The 17,811-nt window shown below is 43.6% G+C and overlaps 2 protein-coding genes and 1 non-coding gene across 3 annotated transcripts; 2 read left to right on the top strand and 1 right to left on the bottom strand.

Annotated features, from left to right (window-relative positions):
• The first annotated feature begins 2,150 nt into the window (after nt 1-2,150).
• On the top strand, nt 2,151-6,933 carry gjc1 (gap junction protein gamma 1). The gene has a single exon (XM_023410949.2). The coding sequence runs from the start codon at nt 2,190-2,192 to the stop codon at nt 3,645-3,647; it is 1,458 nt and encodes a 485-aa protein (XP_023266717.1). The 5' UTR covers nt 2,151-2,189; the 3' UTR covers nt 3,648-6,933.
• A 2,997-nt stretch (nt 6,934-9,930) lies between these two features.
• st8sia6 (ST8 alpha-N-acetyl-neuraminide alpha-2,8-sialyltransferase 6) lies at nt 9,931-17,076 on the bottom strand. Its single transcript, XM_023410960.2, has 7 exons — nt 16,316-17,076; nt 15,185-15,259; nt 14,951-15,025; nt 14,036-14,180; nt 11,795-11,907; nt 11,585-11,677; nt 9,931-11,501 (listed from the first exon to the last, which is right to left on the bottom strand). The coding sequence occupies exons 1-7, from the start codon at nt 16,414-16,416 to the stop codon at nt 11,024-11,026; spliced, it is 1,080 nt and encodes a 359-aa protein (XP_023266728.1). The 5' UTR covers nt 16,417-17,076; the 3' UTR covers nt 9,931-11,023.
• On the top strand, nt 13,597-13,668 carry trnac-gca (transfer RNA cysteine (anticodon GCA)). Its single transcript has one exon. It is a non-coding gene; the product is annotated as a tRNA-Cys (tRNA).
• Nucleotides 17,077-17,811: the final 735 nt, after the last annotated feature.

The following is a 17,811-nucleotide window of genomic DNA, read 5'->3' as shown; positions in this document are numbered from 1 at the left end:
AATGTAAAAGCCAAACACAAATCCAAACACTACAACACTTTGTGTGGCTTAAGAAAAGAGATAAGAAAGGAATTTTGCTCTTAATTTAATCACAGCCAAAGCAAATATTGTGCACTTTCAAAACAATTTTCACAGATGCTGGAAACCAAAACTCAAAAATGACTGTTTCACAAGAGTGAAATGTAGCAGAGCGAGAAGTGTATACACACAGTTTATACACATCTACAACACACTTATTACACAGGTGGTTGTGAGCTGCATAATTCAAAAATATTCAGCTCCCAATTAAACAGATCAGCACAGGAACATGTGATGTAAAAGCCAAACACAAATCCAAACACTACAACACTTTGTGTGGCTTAAGAAAAGAGATAAGAAAGGAATTTTGCTCTTAATTTAATCACAGCCAAAGCAAATATTGTGCACTTTCAAAACAATTTTCACAGATGCTGGAAACCAAAACTCAAAAATGACTGTTTCACAAGAGTGAAATGTAGCAGAGCGAGAAGTGTATACACACAGTTTATACACATCTACAACACACTTATTACACAGGTGGTTGTGAGCTGCATAATTCAAAAATATTCAGCTCCCAATTAAACAGATCAGCACAGGAACATGTGATCTAACATAAGCACAATGCTGTAATGTGGGAAAAGTCAGACAGAGCTGGACCGTGGAAGGACACTGCGATGACTGTGCGCGCTTGTGGCAGCCTCTCACTCCTCTGCGACCATGTGCTGCTTACTCACACACCATGTCGGTCACAGACGCTCACAGTTCGCCCGCTCACAAACTCCTCACTTCTTACTGTGATTGCAGGATCGTGCACAGTTCAGGCAGCTGTGCACTCACACAGTGATAATGCATACCGGAGTATGCAGATACGCTCAAAGGATTCCTGACATCTACCTCCTGTGTCCCAAGCATGTCCTTATATGGTCAGAGTGATCGATACTCAGCACATGTTTCATCACAAGGCTTCTTCAAAACATCCCGCCCCTCTCCGCTCCCACTGGAGACACAAAGCAGAGGACTGGGAGCTGCTGCTCATCTCCTCCAGTGAAATTTTCCCTCTCGCTGCAGCTGCAGCTCATTCACAGTATAAGCTCTCAACCTGCTTGGTAAGGATATCGTCCCTGGAAGCCCTTTAAACCCCAACCTAAGCTAGTATTCATGGTTGGATTTTCCTCTCAGTCTGGCTGACAATAAGCCATGCGCTATTGCGGCTTCATAAGGGAGGAAAAGTTCTGTGGAGTTGTCATACTCATCCCCCAAAGCCGCCCTGAGGGACAGCAGGGTTTGGGTTCAGCTCCACTGCCTGAGCTAATGTGGGTCTGCTGTCTGACTACCCGCTCCAACGGTTTGTGCCCGGGCCACCTGCTGATTCTGCTGGTTTGAATGGACTGCCTGAAGCCCAGACCTAACCTACATAGACAACATGTCTCTCTTCCTAAATTGTGCTCACACACACACACACACACACGCACACGCACATAAGCATGACACACCACAGCACAATGCCATTTACCTCCCAACCAGAACAAACCAGTCAAGTTAATACAATCCTGAAAACTGCACCTCACACAGAGGAAGGCTCACTAAGAGGATTTATTTCTTCAAAAAGAGATAGGCTGTTAAATAAAGTATGTGTGTATTTGGCGATAGCAAATTCCCTATTTGGATTATTTCGCCTCCTTCTCAGTGCTGCTTGATGGTATTTTTCTTAATACCGATATCCTCTTTCCACCCTGTTTGGTCTTCTAATTCCCTAAAAAGCCTGAACTTGACAGCAGCCTCACTGTGGCACTGAGCTCCCAATTCTATGTGTGTGTGTGTGTGTGTGTGTGTGTGTGTGTGTGTGTGTGTGGGCTCCAAGAAGCAACAGATCAAATTAAGGATATAATGATGCCTGAGCTCACAGAGGAACACTCATTTTAATTAAGGCAATTGTTATGTCAACCCCTTTCACATTTTGCCACTGAACTTGCAGAACTAATGCTGTTTCCACAGGGATAAAAGTCTTACTTGAAAATTTTGGACAAAGCTTACTACATGCTTTGATCACATTTTGAAAGTATTTATGGTGAACTCATCCTTTTCCCCCCCCCTTTTCTCTCCTCCTCTTTCTCCAGAGTCTGTGAACAGGTGAGAGAGGGACACTGTCTGCCCCACTGTCCAGCGACACCATGAGCTGGAGCTTCCTCACGCGGCTGCTGGAGGAGATCCACAACCACTCCACCTTCGTGGGGAAGCTGTGGCTCACCGTGCTCATCGTCTTCCGCATTGTTCTCACTGCTGTTGGCGGAGAATCCATCTACTACGACGAACAGAGCAAGTTTGTCTGCAACTCGGGCCAGCCAGGCTGCGAGAACGTCTGCTACGATGCCTTCGCCCCTCTGTCTCATGTTCGCTTCTGGGTCTTTCAGATCATCTTGGTGGCGATGCCTTCTCTCATGTATATGGGCTATGCTGTCAACAAGATTGCACGGTTGGATGAATCAAAAGGAGGATGTGGATCTGCTGCGGTCAGAACAGGAGGAGGGGGCTACACGCACAGGAAGCCCAGGAAAATGTGCTTCGGAGCTCGGCAGCACCGCGGCATCGAAGAGACCGAGGAGGACCAGGAGGATGATCCCATGATCTACGAGGTGCCAGAGATGGAGCCCCCAAAAAGGCCACGGGACCCACTGCAACCAGCACCCAGACCCAAAGTCCGGCATGATGGGCGCAAACGCATTCGAGATGAGGGGTTGATGCGGGTCTACGTTTTGCAGCTGGTGTCTCGCACGGTGCTAGAAGCGGGCTTCCTTGCAGGCCAGTACTTGCTGTATGGGTTCCGTGTGACGCCCGTCTTTGTGTGCTCGGGGAAGCCTTGTCCTCACAGCGTTGACTGCTTTGTGTCGCGGCCTACAGAGAAGACCATCTTCCTGCGCATCATGTACGGTGTCACTGTCCTCTGCCTCACACTCAATGTTTGGGAGATGCTCCACTTGGGGATCGGTTCCATCTGTGACATTCTTCGCCGTCGCCGCTGCCCGCCTCAGGAGGACGAGTACCAGTTGGGTTTGCTGGGCGCCAACGGGGGTGTCGAGGGCTCAGTAGGGGTGGCAGGGCCTGAAGCAGGTTCTGAGGGAGGGGTGGGTGGAGACGGAGCTGCTGATTACGTGGGTTACCCGTTCTCGTGGAACACTCCATCGGCTCCACCTGGCTACAACATTGTGGTCAAACCTGAGCAGATGCCCTACACGGACCTCAGCAATGCTAAAATGGCGTGCAAGCAGAACCGGGCAAACATCGCGCAAGAGGAGCAGCAGCAATTTGGTAGCAATGAGGATAACTTTCCCACTGGAGGGGAGGCCCGCGTGGCTCTCAACAAAGACATGATCCAGCAAGCTCATGAGCAGCTGGAGGCGGCCATCCAGGCCTACAGTCAGCAGCACCGGGCAGAGGAGCAGCTTGGGGACAACCAGGACGACAAGCCCCAAAGCAACATCATCCAGGCCCAACCTCAGCCACAGTCGCAGCCTCAGAAAGAGCGCAAGCATAAGTTCAAGCACGGGAAGGGAGGCAGCAGCGGAGGAGGCAGCAGCAGCAACAGCAGCAGCAGCAAATCAGGAGAGGGAAAGCCCTCTGTATGGATTTAACCCCACGGACAGAGACATGTATTGAAACCCTGTACATACAGTATATTAGAGATTGGATGAGGAGCTGTTGCAATCTTTCTTGGATATTTAAACACCGCTGTGCCTTACAGAATCCTGAAAGCTGGAGAAGATGTGTGTTTGTCTACTAAGGTGTGTAAAAAAAAACAAACAAAAAAAAACCGTGATGTTGCAGCTGACAGTTTGTTTTGTCTGGGCTATCACTGTCTAACTTGAAACATCACACCAACACAAACTGTATTAGGCTACAGTCTGTCGTTTACATGTCTCATTCTCCTCAAGTCCTAAAGCAGATTATCGACCTCTGTTGTCTTGCCGTTCATCCTTTCTTAGGGATTTGAACTTTGGAAAATTACTGAATGATACTGAGGTCTCTTGCAAATCAGATTGATCCCAGATTTGGCCTGTAGCTCATTTTCTGGCCGCTGCTCTGCAAAGACACGACTCCATTAATACATAGGCATCCTAACTCTTGGGACATGTAAATACTATGACATCAAAATGAAAGGGATGCCATGCCATCACCATAGAAATGACTTGTTATGACGTAAAGAAACTTCATTACAACGTGAATAATGCAATAAAATGAGGCATAATTGAGTGGCAGCGCCTAAAGCAGTGACTTCATAACACAGTGACAGCGTCACCTTCCTGAAGGCTGTGTCCTGTCAATCATGTTCAGTGTCTGCTCTCTCTCTCTCTCTCTCTCTCTCTCCGGCGTCGATCACAGTGTTACGTTGCTGTGACTTTGCGTGTTTCTATATGTTTCCTGTGTGTGTGTGTGTGTATATGTGTGTGTGTGTGTGTGTGTGTGTTTTGATAACAGTGCTACACCAGCTGCTGCTCAGGAGCCGCTGAGTACAGCAGGTGGCTTTTTAAACAAAATTTCCTGAAAGAATTTTTTTGTTTGTTTGTTTGTTTGTTTGTTTTTTAACAAGGTGCATAAGTAATCCAGTTTTTATACCTTAACTCTTCAGCTTCTCAGTTTCTCTCTCTCTCTGGCTCTTCATGGCTCTCAAACAAGGCTGCTCAGTACTCCACTGTCGCTCCACCTGCCTTGTAGTTGACTGCCCCCTGGTGGCTTCTTCTACTTGGGGGGCGGTAGATACCAGTTGCCAACGCTACCGATCCAGCAACACTTTAACCAGCTGTGGTGTTCCTTTTCTAAAGCCTTGTGTTAGTCAAGTCTTCCCAGCGCCACGGGTTCAGTGTTTGATGCGCAAGGCTGCAACATCACCACCTTGTAATGGAAAAGGTATAAAAGCCATTACTATAGTATAGTGAGACCAAACACTGTTTGTGTAATGCAAGTGTCAGTGCCAAGATTTTAATGCCAGGCCGCTGTGAAGCCTGGTTGTTTGTAGCTTTGGAATACTGTGGCCATGCTACTCCAATTGTGGAAATATGCCTACGTGAGACCAACCCTTTTGTAAAAGTCACGTTTTTTTTGTTGTTGTTGTTTTTTAAAAAAAAAAATGTATTACAGTTATGTGTATTGCCTTTTAGAATGGGATTTAAAAGAACAAGCTCCAAAACTGAGTCAATTTTTATGTTCAAGCCTGTGTTTTATATGAAAACTCTTTTTTTCAAGTACATTTTTTTGTAAAATAAAGACAAGACAACAAGTTCTTTAAAAAAAAAAAAAAAAAAGAATTTATTAACTACTTGTATGAATATTTATGGTTATTGTGTTTTAAATTGCCTTCTAATTGTAAAAAAAAATGTGAAATATGACATAGTATATTTTTATAAAATGTCGGCTACGGTGACTTAATGACGTCAAGAAAAAAAAAGCCAGACTTTTCCTTGTATGTTACAGTATCAGTATTTAATGTACGTAGCAACAGTGTTATTCCTTTTCCAACATTGCTCTGAGATCGGCTGAACAGCTGTGTGTGTGTGTGTGTGGAGACAGAGAAGAACAAGATGGGACAAACTATTCAAACTCATCCCCAGCATTGCCCCACGTAGCTCTCCAAACAAGCTGAGATTTCTTCCTCATTTCATGATGGTGAATTGGGAGGGGGAGAGAAAGTCTGGAAAGCTGGCACTTTCTGTCTTTGGTTTATCAAACCATATGTGGAAGATCAGCATCTTTGCCTGAATAGTGAGCTAGCTCAACAAACCACGTGAGGCTGTGAGGCTTCCTTCACATGAAAACATGGTGTACATTGACTTTCTCTGACTGGTTTGAGCACCATCAGGCACCACATGTCTGTTCAACAAGTCCAGGCAGCAGCAGGCAGACATAAATCACCAGAAGTACTTCATCCAGCCACTCCCCAGAGAAGTGATTGACACTGGCTCCTCTGATGCCACCAGGATCCCGATAAGCCACTGGTGATTTACAAATAGTCTCCCAGTCAGAGTCAGAGTTTCATCCCCTGGAGGCCAGTCAACCCTCATTAAATTCTTCCCCAGTGAGCAAAGTTTCACGCCTAAAGTTTGTTTAGTCTTGTCTGTTTGAAGGGAAGGCAACAAACTGTAGAGTAAATGGTTATCAAGCAGCTGGTGATGTTTTGTAGTTGGTGCCAGCCTGAGCCACTAGAGGGCGACTTCCTGTCAAAGGAGGGATGACTTCAGAGCGGGCGAAGAAAGAGTGTTTTGAGAAGGTGCCATGGGGGTACTCAAAGACCCCATCTGTTTAAAGTCTGCATGACTGGCAGCTTGGCCTTACATCTACACAGCTATTCTAGGTTATGTGGCTCAGACATGTTTTTTTTTGTTGTTTTTTTTTTAGAGGGAAAGTAAGGAATTCAGGCAGCTATCCAGGTCAAAAGAATTACCCTGTGGCACAATTATGTGTTTGTCTCACCCTGTTCTCTTTTCTCTATTGAATGACTGAAAGGGACAGGGAATAAGTTAGAAAAGAACGTGTGCTCACTGGACAGAAAATGGCTTTTATTACCAGGGGAGATTGGGGACGGTTGCAGCACTTTTTTGCATTTCTCACAGTTACTCAGAGACAATTTGAACTAGACCAACCAAACATTTATATAGGCTATGGAACTTACATCTGTCTGCTAATTAGCCAAACCATTTAAAGATGATTACATATGACACATCATTCACAATATTTATTTAAATGGAAGAATTCAGATGTTACAACTGACCCCAACCCTGGGGACGGTTGCAACATATTGAAAAATACATTCAATTTCACAAATTAACATGATTTTTGTCTCAATAAGCACATTATTCTGAAATATGCATTGTTTTTGCATTGTACAATAATATAGTATTATTATTTATTCAGTAATATTTATCGAAGAACAGTTATTGAGTTTTGTTTTATGTAGAACGTAAAACCTACCTTGAGTGACAATAGGCAAAATTTATCCTATTGCTTATGATAAACAGAACAGGCCAATATATTATAAGACCACAAGTGGCTAACAAAACAACTGGTTTGTGTTCTCTGATGCTTTAAAATTAGCTGCATATTTTGTGTCTTTTGAACTAAAAAACACACTGTTGTGTGGTCTGTTTTGATCCGGCTGCTTAGCCTGAGGACAGTTGTAATAACTTGTTGCAACCATCCACACCATGACAGAACATCGTGTGCTAGCTAGAGACACTGACCGCAACACATGCTAACTACGTCACGTAGAAGTCAACGAAACAATGATTCAAACTGAGTAAGTTTGATTAATTCAAGGTCAGGACAGTTTGACAGTTTTTTTCAATAAATGCAGCAGCGGATGTTGAAAGTGTTTTCTGTCTTCCTGGTGGGAGGAGGGTCTTACTGAGCATGTGCAGTGTGAGTGTCATCACTCCAGCATGTTTCTGATTAGAGTAAGATTTGTTGCAATTGTCCCCCGTCTCCCCTAATTTTATTTGGGTCTATTGTCCTCTGCATTTTTGTTGCTGTCCTGTGACAAGCATGTGTCACTAAAATATCACCAGGGCTTTTAAAAGTAACACAGGACAAACCAAAGAGAAAAAATATCTGGTTTTCTGATAGTCTTACATTAAGTGTAAGCTTTGACCTTTGTGACAGTGCTTTTATAAGATAATAATAATAGAGGCAAATTCTTTGTATTTGTGAGAATGCCTATGCATTTAATTCTTCATGGATTTTCAGCAAAGAAAAACATTGGTGTACTGGAATTTAATTTTTTGGAATGGAAACAGATATGCATGATAAAATCAATTAAATTTGTGATGTTTCACTTGACAGAGACAATATGCATTCTAGCGCCGACACACCTTAAGTTGGGGAAAACAATGCAGGTGTGATGCATCAGGACTGGTGTAATCAGCGCTTAACAATGTTGGAACAATAGTGGGATAGACAATTATTCCTTTGGGATTTATCTCTGTGCTGTATATTAACACAGTCGGAGAATTAAAACTGGTTGTGTCAGATGAAATCTTTTGTGGGTCTGTTCATCAGGGATACCACAACGTCACCCTCAGCATCTGTCTGTCTACGTAAAAACGTTCAGAGGAAAGATTGTTCCGAGGCTGTGTTGTTCCCCTACATGTTTCTTATATAGTCACCCATGTGGGACGTGACAATGAAACCAGTGGTATTACCAGTACAAACTCTGATTCAGAAATGCATTTGTGTGTTTGTGTGTTTTTCTATGCCTTTTTGTAAAATGTACATTTCTTTTAGTGCCATTCTGGTGTCCCCTGGCAAAATTTTTTTCATATTCTTTGATGAATACATTTGATTTGCATGTGAAAAGACCTATTTTCCTACAAAAAAAATAAATCAAAAACACATATTGAATCGAGTCTCAGCATCTTTTGTTTTGGTTCCACAGCAGAAAAAAAACCCACCAGGAAATAAATAAAAGGCTTCCTGTTTTGAAACATTTGACACTATTCGTGTGTTCAGTATGAGATGTGAGTTTGATGTAGATTGGTGGGGAGCGGGGGGGGGGGGGGGGGTCTCTGTGGTCCTATCAGGAGAATTATAGACACACAAGCTGATGCTGTGTCACTAGCAGGAACAACACCGGAGACCAAGGAGATGTCACTTCAGCTCATGTCAGCCGTGTCATCCTGTTTGTCACTTTGGCAGCTCATCCAGTGACAGCTGAACTTCAGCCCGTGATGAGAGAGAGCATCTGAGTCTGTGAGGCTTTAAATTACATTAATGCATTAGGAGCTCAGTGTTTGTTCCAATTAGCCACTGATTTTAAAAACCCAGCTGACCTTGATAACACAATAATTTATTCAATCTGAACTGAACCATCTGTATTAAGGGCTTCTTGGGAATTAAAAATATGAGGATGAAGATGAATATGTGTCCTCATTCTCTGTTTTTTTCCACCCAGTTTTCCACTTTGTGTCTGTCGTCATTAGCGAGTTCACAGCCACACTCACTGCCTGGAGAATAGACAACAAAAATGGAAATGGAAAGTATGTTTTTGTGATTCTTTGAAATAAAAAAAAAACATTCCCCCGGAGAGACGAGCCAGTGGGAACGAGCAGAGTGCTGCAGCTGGGTGTACAACGAGGTCACTGCCGATACGAGTGGAATCCCGTGACCCGATGTCTGGGATGGCAACTTGTGGCAGCGGGCTATTTTCTCTAAAACATTTCATCCCATCAGCTGCCTAATTGGCTGGATGCACTGACCCTATACAGATGTCATTTTAGAGATGGTGCACACGAGCTATTATTATGCATTTGGAAACAGGAAAAGAAGAGTATACAAAAAAGCTGCCTGAGTACTTTTAGCTGCTTCCGTGGTCAGCCCCCCCACCCACCACCCCCTCTCTTCGAAGACTCTGTGTGTGACATCATCGTCCAGATGTTTGCATGTCTTGTCAACATGGTAACTGTGGGATACCCTGCAGCAGGACATGCAGAGGATGTGAAGTGGAAGGTGCAGTAACATATAGGCCACTGATATAACAGCTGTATGGAATATGGAAATATATGAGGCCTTATAATGGACAGAAATATTACTATGGATTCATGTGTTTGCAAATAAACCATATATATATCCAGGTGGCCAACATCAGGTTAAAAAAATGCTACATGAAGTGTACCAAAAAAAAGAGAATCGATAGAAGAATGGCTGTGCAAAACTGTGTGCTGATAAAAAACTGGATCATATGTTGCTCCAGCCATTAAAAAGAACAAACTGTGGCACAAAACTGCAGTTTGCAAGCAGAGTTATAGCAGCGATGACAAATCTTGGCACTTAATGGCTCAAAGACATTGAGACGTCTGGGAAAAAGCTTTGGCTGCATGGTCTGTGAAGTCAAGTGAATTTCAATCCAGCCACTGATTAAATAACAATAACTTTTTCTGATAAATATTTATTTACTTCAACTTCATTTTTCCCTCTCAACTTGAAAAAAAAAAAATCATTGTCAGCTTGTGTGTTATTTTTCACTGTTTTTTTAAGACTTTTTTTTTTAAGTACCAGCATGAAAGGCAATATTCCCTGTTAAACAAAACCCACCAGAGTCTCAAGTGCACAATTCATTCAATTAGCATTTGTAATAACATTAAAATCATTTGTTTCCAATCCAGCATTGTACCAACACGTTGCCACTTCGTGACAGTACCTGTGTGTGGTCTGCGCGGCCGTATTTTTTGACAATGGAAAACACATTGTAACAAGCTGCCATAGCAACCTTGTGTCATAGTTCCTTTTTTCTTTGTTGTGGTGTCTCTGTTCAGTACACGCCTCACTGAGGGTCCTGTGGGGTGTTGGTAGAGGCTGCGGGCCCCTCACCTCATGTACGCATCACATCCAGCGGTGCCAGTGATGTGGAGTAAATACTGAAAATCATCTTCCACAACTAGCACCAGCCTCTGTGAGTGACACACATTTCCCCTCGGTATATGTTTTCAAAGTGGTTGAATGTGAGACATAATGTGAAACGATCATTTACATTCAGCGTGCTAGTGTTCCTGTTTCTGTTCCTGTTTTGTCAGCCAATAAATCTTCATGGAAAGGAGGTATTTGATTTTCTTCAAAATACATTCATTTTGATCTAAAAACTCCCATGGTCAGTTATATAATGTTCATTAGTTACTGATTAGCATAAGGCACTACAGTGTAGACCCTCATAAAGGCCTCACAAAGGCTTCCTATTAAAATAAAACCCTCCAGACTCCAGCTGGAACATTTGTGTTAATAAATACTGCTGTACATAACACAATAAGGCTGTTTACAGTCTTTATGCATTTTGATATCAAGGCAAATGTCTTGGCTGCTAATACTCCAGGCATCCACCTCACTTGGTCACACTTAATCCGTATCATTAGCCAAAATAGATCCATTCAATTAAAAGTGTATGAAATGCTTCATGAGTGACTGGCTTCATCCTGAGGCTACAGAGAAGGCACTTTGCTCCTGCACTTTCAGTTGTCCCTGGATGTGGGAACTACTTTTCATGTGGTCGGCAATCCCCCAGGTGAAGCCTGAGCACGCCTTGACTGTGCAGCCGCAACAGGAGGTCAAACTCAGCCGGCATGGCGTGGAATTTCATTTTAGTCTTTCTGTCGTCGTAGTAGTGGTTAGTCAGAGGATGGAAGCCATGTGGGTGAGTGCTGAAGGGCCAAAACCCATACAGATGCACGTCGGCACAGAGCTCCAGCGCCAGGCTGGCCATGATTATGCCGGTGCTGAGCCGCACTGCCCTCAGCCCCTGGGAGCGCCAGAAGACAGCCAGCCTCTGGAGGTACTCAGGGTTGAAGAACACGGGCTTGATGGGGCTTCCAAAGTCCTCAATGGTGTAGGCGGCCCGCAGGGAAACAGGAGTGTTGTGGCCGAAGGAGAAGGCGGGAAGGAGCAGCAGGGAGTTGCCATAGGTATGCAGGCTGTCAACAAATGGACGGCGATGCGCCATCAGAGCCCCATACCTGAAAATAAACAGCAGGTGAAGCACAAAGACAAGAGGACTAATATGAGGTTACGGTGTAGTGAGATTCAACCTCTTGCTCACTTCTCTACGAGGATACTTGGGTTTGCTGTCACGAGGTCGGTCTTGTTGCCCACGTGTTTCTCATAGCCGTTCTTCAAAGGAGGTAGGTTGCACCTGAACAAGCAACACAGAACATGCAGAGATCATTATGTGGAACATCAACAGAGATGAGTTCAGTTTTGTTGATTAACACTCTGATCAGCCTTTGAGTCGGCCATCCACAGTCCTCACCTGATGACAAACTGAGCTGAGTCAATGGTCTGTCCACAGCTGCTGTTGGTCAGGATCCCACCGTTCCCAACAACAGCACATGTGCCCCATGTTTTATTTGAGAAAGGATGCTCCTGCAATTGAAAATGCATTTTTAAAAAACAATGGCATTAGCACTTAGCATGAGATACTGTGCGTCAAAGACAAAGAGCCATAATGGAAGGAAGTCTAACCGGATCTGTTTCCGCTCTAATCTACACGCAGGGGAAATCCCCTGCACTGCTCACATGTTTTCCCATGAGTGTGTTTATTCATTTCTTTTGCTCATGTACAAGATTCCCTCTTTGCCTGAGTCGCCTCAGTGTCTTGGATTTTCTTTCTTCTTTTGCGACCCAAAAGGTATAAAAACAAGAAAAATGTTTGACTTATAACAAATACAGACCAGTAATCTTTGTCCAGATTGCACCGTGCACTCTGTACACCAGTGTATGGGTGGTTTATAGAGATATTATTCACATCTTGTTGAGGTCAGTGGTTTATGTGTTATGAGCAGTTATCATCATTTTTACATTTATTATTGACAAGGAGCGGTCAGAATCCAATTGAAATTCCCACTGCATTGGACAATCAAGTTATATATTATTGTTACTATGGTTATTAAATGTTCAGCAGCTGTGCTCTCCGGATTCGGGCAAGAGGAGGTTGCATCTCTCAGTCCCGTTTGACAAAACATTTAAAATAGCACAGGCCTGGTGAGCCCGTTATGAAATATTTGGTGTAGAGAAATGAGATTTAGTCTCTTCGACTCAGAAGCTGTTGTTCCTGTGTGCCCTCGTGCTTCGGCTTCCTGTTCTGTTGGTTCACCCATTTTGTAAGTTCTTCGGTTAATAAACATTTTTGCAATTGATACCTATGTGTTGGCTGCATTTGGATCCAGCCCTACCCGCACCGTGACAGTTCTTAAATAAAGATTCATGAAAGTAGCAGATATTGTATGTGTTATCTCTTATGGTTCACATTGTAATTTGTTTGATTTCTGTTTGGGTGGTAAGTCGTTATATACTAGATACTACAGGTCTGTGGTCGAAACAAAAAAAACCTCACTTGCTCTTTACCAGATCAGTTAGGGGAATACCACATATCTGTGCAATGCATTAATGAGAAAAAGCTTCAATGACTGACATCAACACTGACGACACGCTGATGGTGTTATGTTACAGCTCGGTCAAAGAATCATACCTGACCTGTCAAGATGGCCAGTAAATTCATTCATGAGCAGCATGTTCGACATTTATAGTCGTAGAATCCATCTCAGTGAATCTGGTTTCTGCATCCTCTGTTCCAGGAGATTCACCGTAAACTGCCTCTTGGATCTCTACACAGTCCTGAACCTTGTTGTCTTTAAGCTTATGCCTTGCCATAGCAGCATGTCAGTCAGTCCGTCAGGTCACCTTTCTGGTTCAGTTGCTTGTGCACACTCTGCCCAGTGAAGCCAGTTTAAAAAAAAAATAGACAAAAAAGAGAACTCCTCTGAGGCTCATAATATTTATCCTTATCTGTGATTTCACAGATGTCTACACTTATACATTATGTACTTATATATTTTGGGTCATTATCAGTAAGTGATGAATGACTGTAATCATCCTGATGTGTAAGGCCTCAGGGTCAGTTCATTACACGTGTCACTGGTTGGGAAAAGAAAATCAAATGTTTTCAGTGGCTTAATGAATTATACTGAACAATTCAACTTTTACATCTATAAAAAATTATGTCCTGGAAGGTATTATGATGTTATATTGCATAAAACAGAACCTGACAGTAGAGGGGGTATAGCTCAGTGGTAGAGCATTTGACTGCAGATCAAGAGGTCCCCAGTTCGAGTCTGGGTGCCCCCTGTGTATTTCTTTCCCTCCAAAAGTTTAGTTCTTTAAATTTTCATAATAAATTATCAGACTTTAGAAGGTAAATGTTCTCTCTGTTGTACATGACATAGAGATGTCTTATAGACTGTTCCGGTCTGATTCCTTGTTCACATACTGCATGTTCATTTGTGTCTAATGGTCAGGGCTCACAAGTCTCCGGTCTAAGTTTGTGGAAGATAAACTGAGCTGTGAGGTTGTGTGTGCCAAAGAGCCAGCATGTGAGTAGACACATGACTCGTGGCAGCAAAAAAGCGGTGAGATACTCACTGTGATAAAATATAAAGTTGCCTGACAGGAAGCAGATAATTGTGATAATATTCATGAGTGACAAACGACATGCCTTCACAAAGGTGCTGAAGATCTCCGGGGTCACCTGGAGGCTCCTCCTCTTCTCCCCGTCGTACACGAGCTTGGATCCCACCGGAGTGTTGGCCTGGGTGATGATAGCCTTGTTGAAACCACGACACTTGCTGTTCAGCTGAGATCTGACAAACCACAAGGACTTTTGTTAAATGAGATAGAAGCCGGTGAGCACATTTGACACCCACTGACGGCAGCCTTATGTCACTCAGACGAAGTCCCTCTGTTTTATCATAACTCATGTGACCTGAGGATGATGTGCTATATTTAGACCATTTGCGTGTAAGTTCCTCTGCTTTAAACAACATTTCAGTTTCAACTTCTCCTTCCACATCTGTGGTTGTTGTCTCTATCCACATTCCAAATCTTTGAATCTAGTAAAGTTTATGTTTTTAGTTTTCAAAGATCAGCTTCAGCTCTTTGTGACAAATGTAAATCACGTGACACCTCTTTTCTGGGTTTGCCCTCAACTTCAAACATTATGGAGGAAATTTCTTTAACACTGTACAATTATTGGGGTAACAGGCTCCGATGTGCTGTTGTTTGTTCTGAACGCTCTCCAAAACTGACCTGTGAGACTTAACAGGCTTTAATGTTTTGCACGGTTATAGCCAAAAGGATTATTCTGAGAGAATGTAAATCTGTTTCCCCCAGTTGTTAGGAAAGTGGTGTAATGATATAGTTTCCGTCTATATTTGGAAGCGTCTAGGTACTTTGCATCTGTCTCGCACTGTAAATGCTTGCCTTTATTATTTATATCAGAAAACAAATGAAGTCAGCTAGTACTGTTTTAGTGCATGCTGACGTATGTCCAGTTTTTTTGAACAGTCTTTTAAATTGATGATGATATGATAATGATAATTCTAGCCTTGAGATGCACATGTTGTTTCCTTACCTGAATTTTTGGTAATTGTCCTCCTGCTTCTTCCAGGTTTGAGAGTAACGCTCTATTACATTGTCGATGATCTCCCTGTGACAAACACGCACACACACGCACGCACACGCACACACATTCATATGCACTGTCAGGTGTGTGAGCCCTGTGGCGTTGATGTGACTTGATTTGATGAAAGAAAGAAAAAGCAAAAGAGGGGGCTTCAGGATTGGCAGTGATGGCGTCTGCTCTCACCTGCAGCCTTTACAAGGGTCGGAGGACTGAGGGGCGCTTTTCTTTTGAGGATTCGTTCGGTGAGGTTCCACATTACTGTGAAGCAAACAACAGAAACACAGACAGATGGGTAAAATGCACTAGATTAAACAGATAATCAAAGTGGCTTTCTTCCTCTAATCCAAACCTAATGTAGCTTTAAACTATTTGAATCCCTCTCACCCAGTCAAAGAGCAGATGCTTTGTTGCTTTACCCAGCTCTACAGTATATCTACATTGTTCCTAATTAACTACTGTGGATTGATAGGTGTAACTTGGATACGATTGTCCACACAGCTGTCCAAACGTCATTGTTTATCTAGTTGCTAAAAGCTACTAATCCAGCAGTTTATTAACCTAACTCTGCTGCGGATGTTTAGTATGTCAGTAAACCCTAAAGCAAATAGAGGCATCATACAGTGGTAAGTCTGCCAGCTTCATCCGCCCATAAATGAACAACCAGTGTACAAACTGAGGAGAAGAGACCTTTGCTACTTGGCTACATTTCTGAAAGAGACTTCTGCAGCTTCATGTTGGTGTGCAGTACGTGCTCCCCACAGTTATGTTTCTTTACCACTTCCTGTTTTCAAGTTTCTGAAAAAGCGCTAAGGATTTAAGAAAAAATGCTACTTATTGATGAGTAATGTGTGAACCTGGTTGATCAGTAGTGTTCATAATAATGATAATGTGTACATTTGTGGGACTCCAACCCACAACCTATAGCACTATAGCTATACTACACTATAGCGTGTATCCAGCAATAGTTTCACATGGTTGTTGCTCATGTTTAGCTTACATGCTTCATATGTAGCCCTACTATGATTTTCATTACATCACCACAAAAAGTGAACATCAAGCTTCTGACGGAAGAACTGACTGAATTAACCTGTCAGTTATTTTGTCTAGGAAGTGACATTTTCCACATTTCTCTGCTCTCATATCTAGCTAGTATATTTCTTAAGCGCGCAGTGTTGTGAAACAAATCATGATGTTGAAGCACATGGTTCCTTATCAGATGCATCTATGTGTGTGTAGTTGTGTGAGAGTGTGTGTGTTTGTGTGTGTGTGTGTGTGTGTGTGTGTGTGTGTGTGTGTGTGCAGTTACACACTTACTTGTCGTTGAACATGAACCAAATGAAAGTTGTCAGCAGGCTCCCCACAAACAGGAGAGTGATCATCAAGGAAAAGAGTGTCTTCAAGAGCTGTCCCCTCATACCTCTCCCCTCCTGCTAACTTCACCCGCTAGCCCCCCTCACCTACTGTCTCTCTTTATCTGTCCCTCTTCACCTTGCTCAACACTAACTACTATCTGCTTTCTGTCACTCTCCCTCTGTTTTAACTTTATCTCCCCCTCCCTCCCTCCCCCCTCGGCTCCTTCTCCCGGCTGTATCTGACACTCTCTCCTAAGAGAGTTAATATTTTGCCCCTGTGCTCTCTTATGTTTTCTTTTACCTCGCTCCCCACACCCAGCTCTCTTTTCTCACCCTTCCTGTCTGTCTGTCTGTCTGTCTGGTTTGAGTCAGTGTTTTTCCCCTCACCGGGTGAGTGAGAGCACGCCTCCTCAGTTATCAGCTCTTTTTTTAAGTCTCCTGTTCAGGCAGGTCCTCTGTCTTCTGTGCCCTTCTACTTTGCCTGTCCTCTTCCTGTTTGTGTCCAGATCCAGATCAGCTGAGACGGAAAACCGACCTTCTGTTGCTCCACATCCTACCCTAATCCTTCTCATGTCTCTCTGGCCCACCCATCTTTTTTCCCTCTTTCTTTTTTCTCATGCGCTCACACAGGCAAAACTCACAGTCCGACTTTCCAAGCGTAGTATCACAGCCAGAGCTCCTTCTTCTCTCCACCCCCACCTCAGAGCCTCAGACTTGCCTGCTCTGCTTTCCCTTCCCTCCCCCCGCAATCCTCCGCCCACACCCCTTAAGCCCCTCTCCCCTTTGCACAAAAAGGAGGCAGTAACATGAGTGCCCAGTGCTGAATTAGCCCACAGTTTGTCTCTTGACTAGTGTGTGTGTGTGAATGTGTGTGTGTGTGTGTTAGGAAACATGTTAACAACCAGTGAGGGGAGGAACAGATGAGGGGCAGAGGTTTCCCATCCAATCAGAGTGTCTGTTAATACCCCCAAAGCTCTTACCTACACACACACACACACACACACACACACACACAAGCTTCTTTTATTCCAGTGTCAAACTTTCACCTCGTATCCCCTGACAATAAAAATTAGTGTTTCTCAGGTTAAGAGGTGGGAGGAAGGGAAATCTCCACTCAGCTGAGACAGGAACTTGCTTCTAACACGGCAGCACTGCTGGCTGGATCAACAGGGTAACTCGCTACTTAACTAAAGATGGAAATTGAGAGGAGCAGAAAGTCAAGGGAAGCCAGAGACAAAGAGACAAAAAGCAGAGAGAGGTGGGATCCAAGAGCTGATGCCCACAAGAGCCATAACTCATCCATTGTTTGGCTTTGTGTTGCCAGCTGTGAAGTGGCAGGAGAATAAAGTCTTGGAGGTAAAGCTTGAGGAGGATTATGGGAAATATGTCGAGCATATGGGATGCATTTCAACAATAAACACCCGCAGACGGACGACCACGCCCAGTCCTCCTGCATTT

This window comes from Seriola lalandi, unplaced genomic scaffold, assembly GCF_002814215.2.
Source record: "Seriola lalandi dorsalis isolate HSWRI2012SDOR001 ecotype SW California unplaced genomic scaffold, Sedor1 jcf7180002054443, whole genome shotgun sequence".
Taxonomy (NCBI): Eukaryota; Metazoa; Chordata; class Actinopteri; order Carangiformes; family Carangidae; genus Seriola; species Seriola lalandi.
The sequence above is the reverse complement of the archived record's forward strand: the minus strand, read 5'-3'. Positions and strand labels throughout refer to the sequence as shown.

Bases quoted from the DNA above. Each gene is read 5' to 3' on its own strand.
- gjc1 (XM_023410949.2), top strand. From the start codon at position 2,190: ATGAGCTGGAGCTTCCTCACGCGGCTGCTGGAGGAGATCCACAACCAC.
- st8sia6 (XM_023410960.2), bottom strand. From the start codon at position 16,416: ATGAGGGGACAGCTCTTGAAGACACTCTTTTCCTTGATGATCACTCTC. The intron at 15,026-15,184 runs GTGAGAGCAGAC...TGTTTGTCACAG, and splicing joins GACCCTTGTAAAGGCTGCAG to GGAGATCATCGACAATGTAA. The intron at 14,181-14,950 runs GTAAGGAAACAA...GTGGTTTGTCAG, and splicing joins GACAATTACCAAAAATTCAG to ATCTCAGCTGAACAGCAAGT.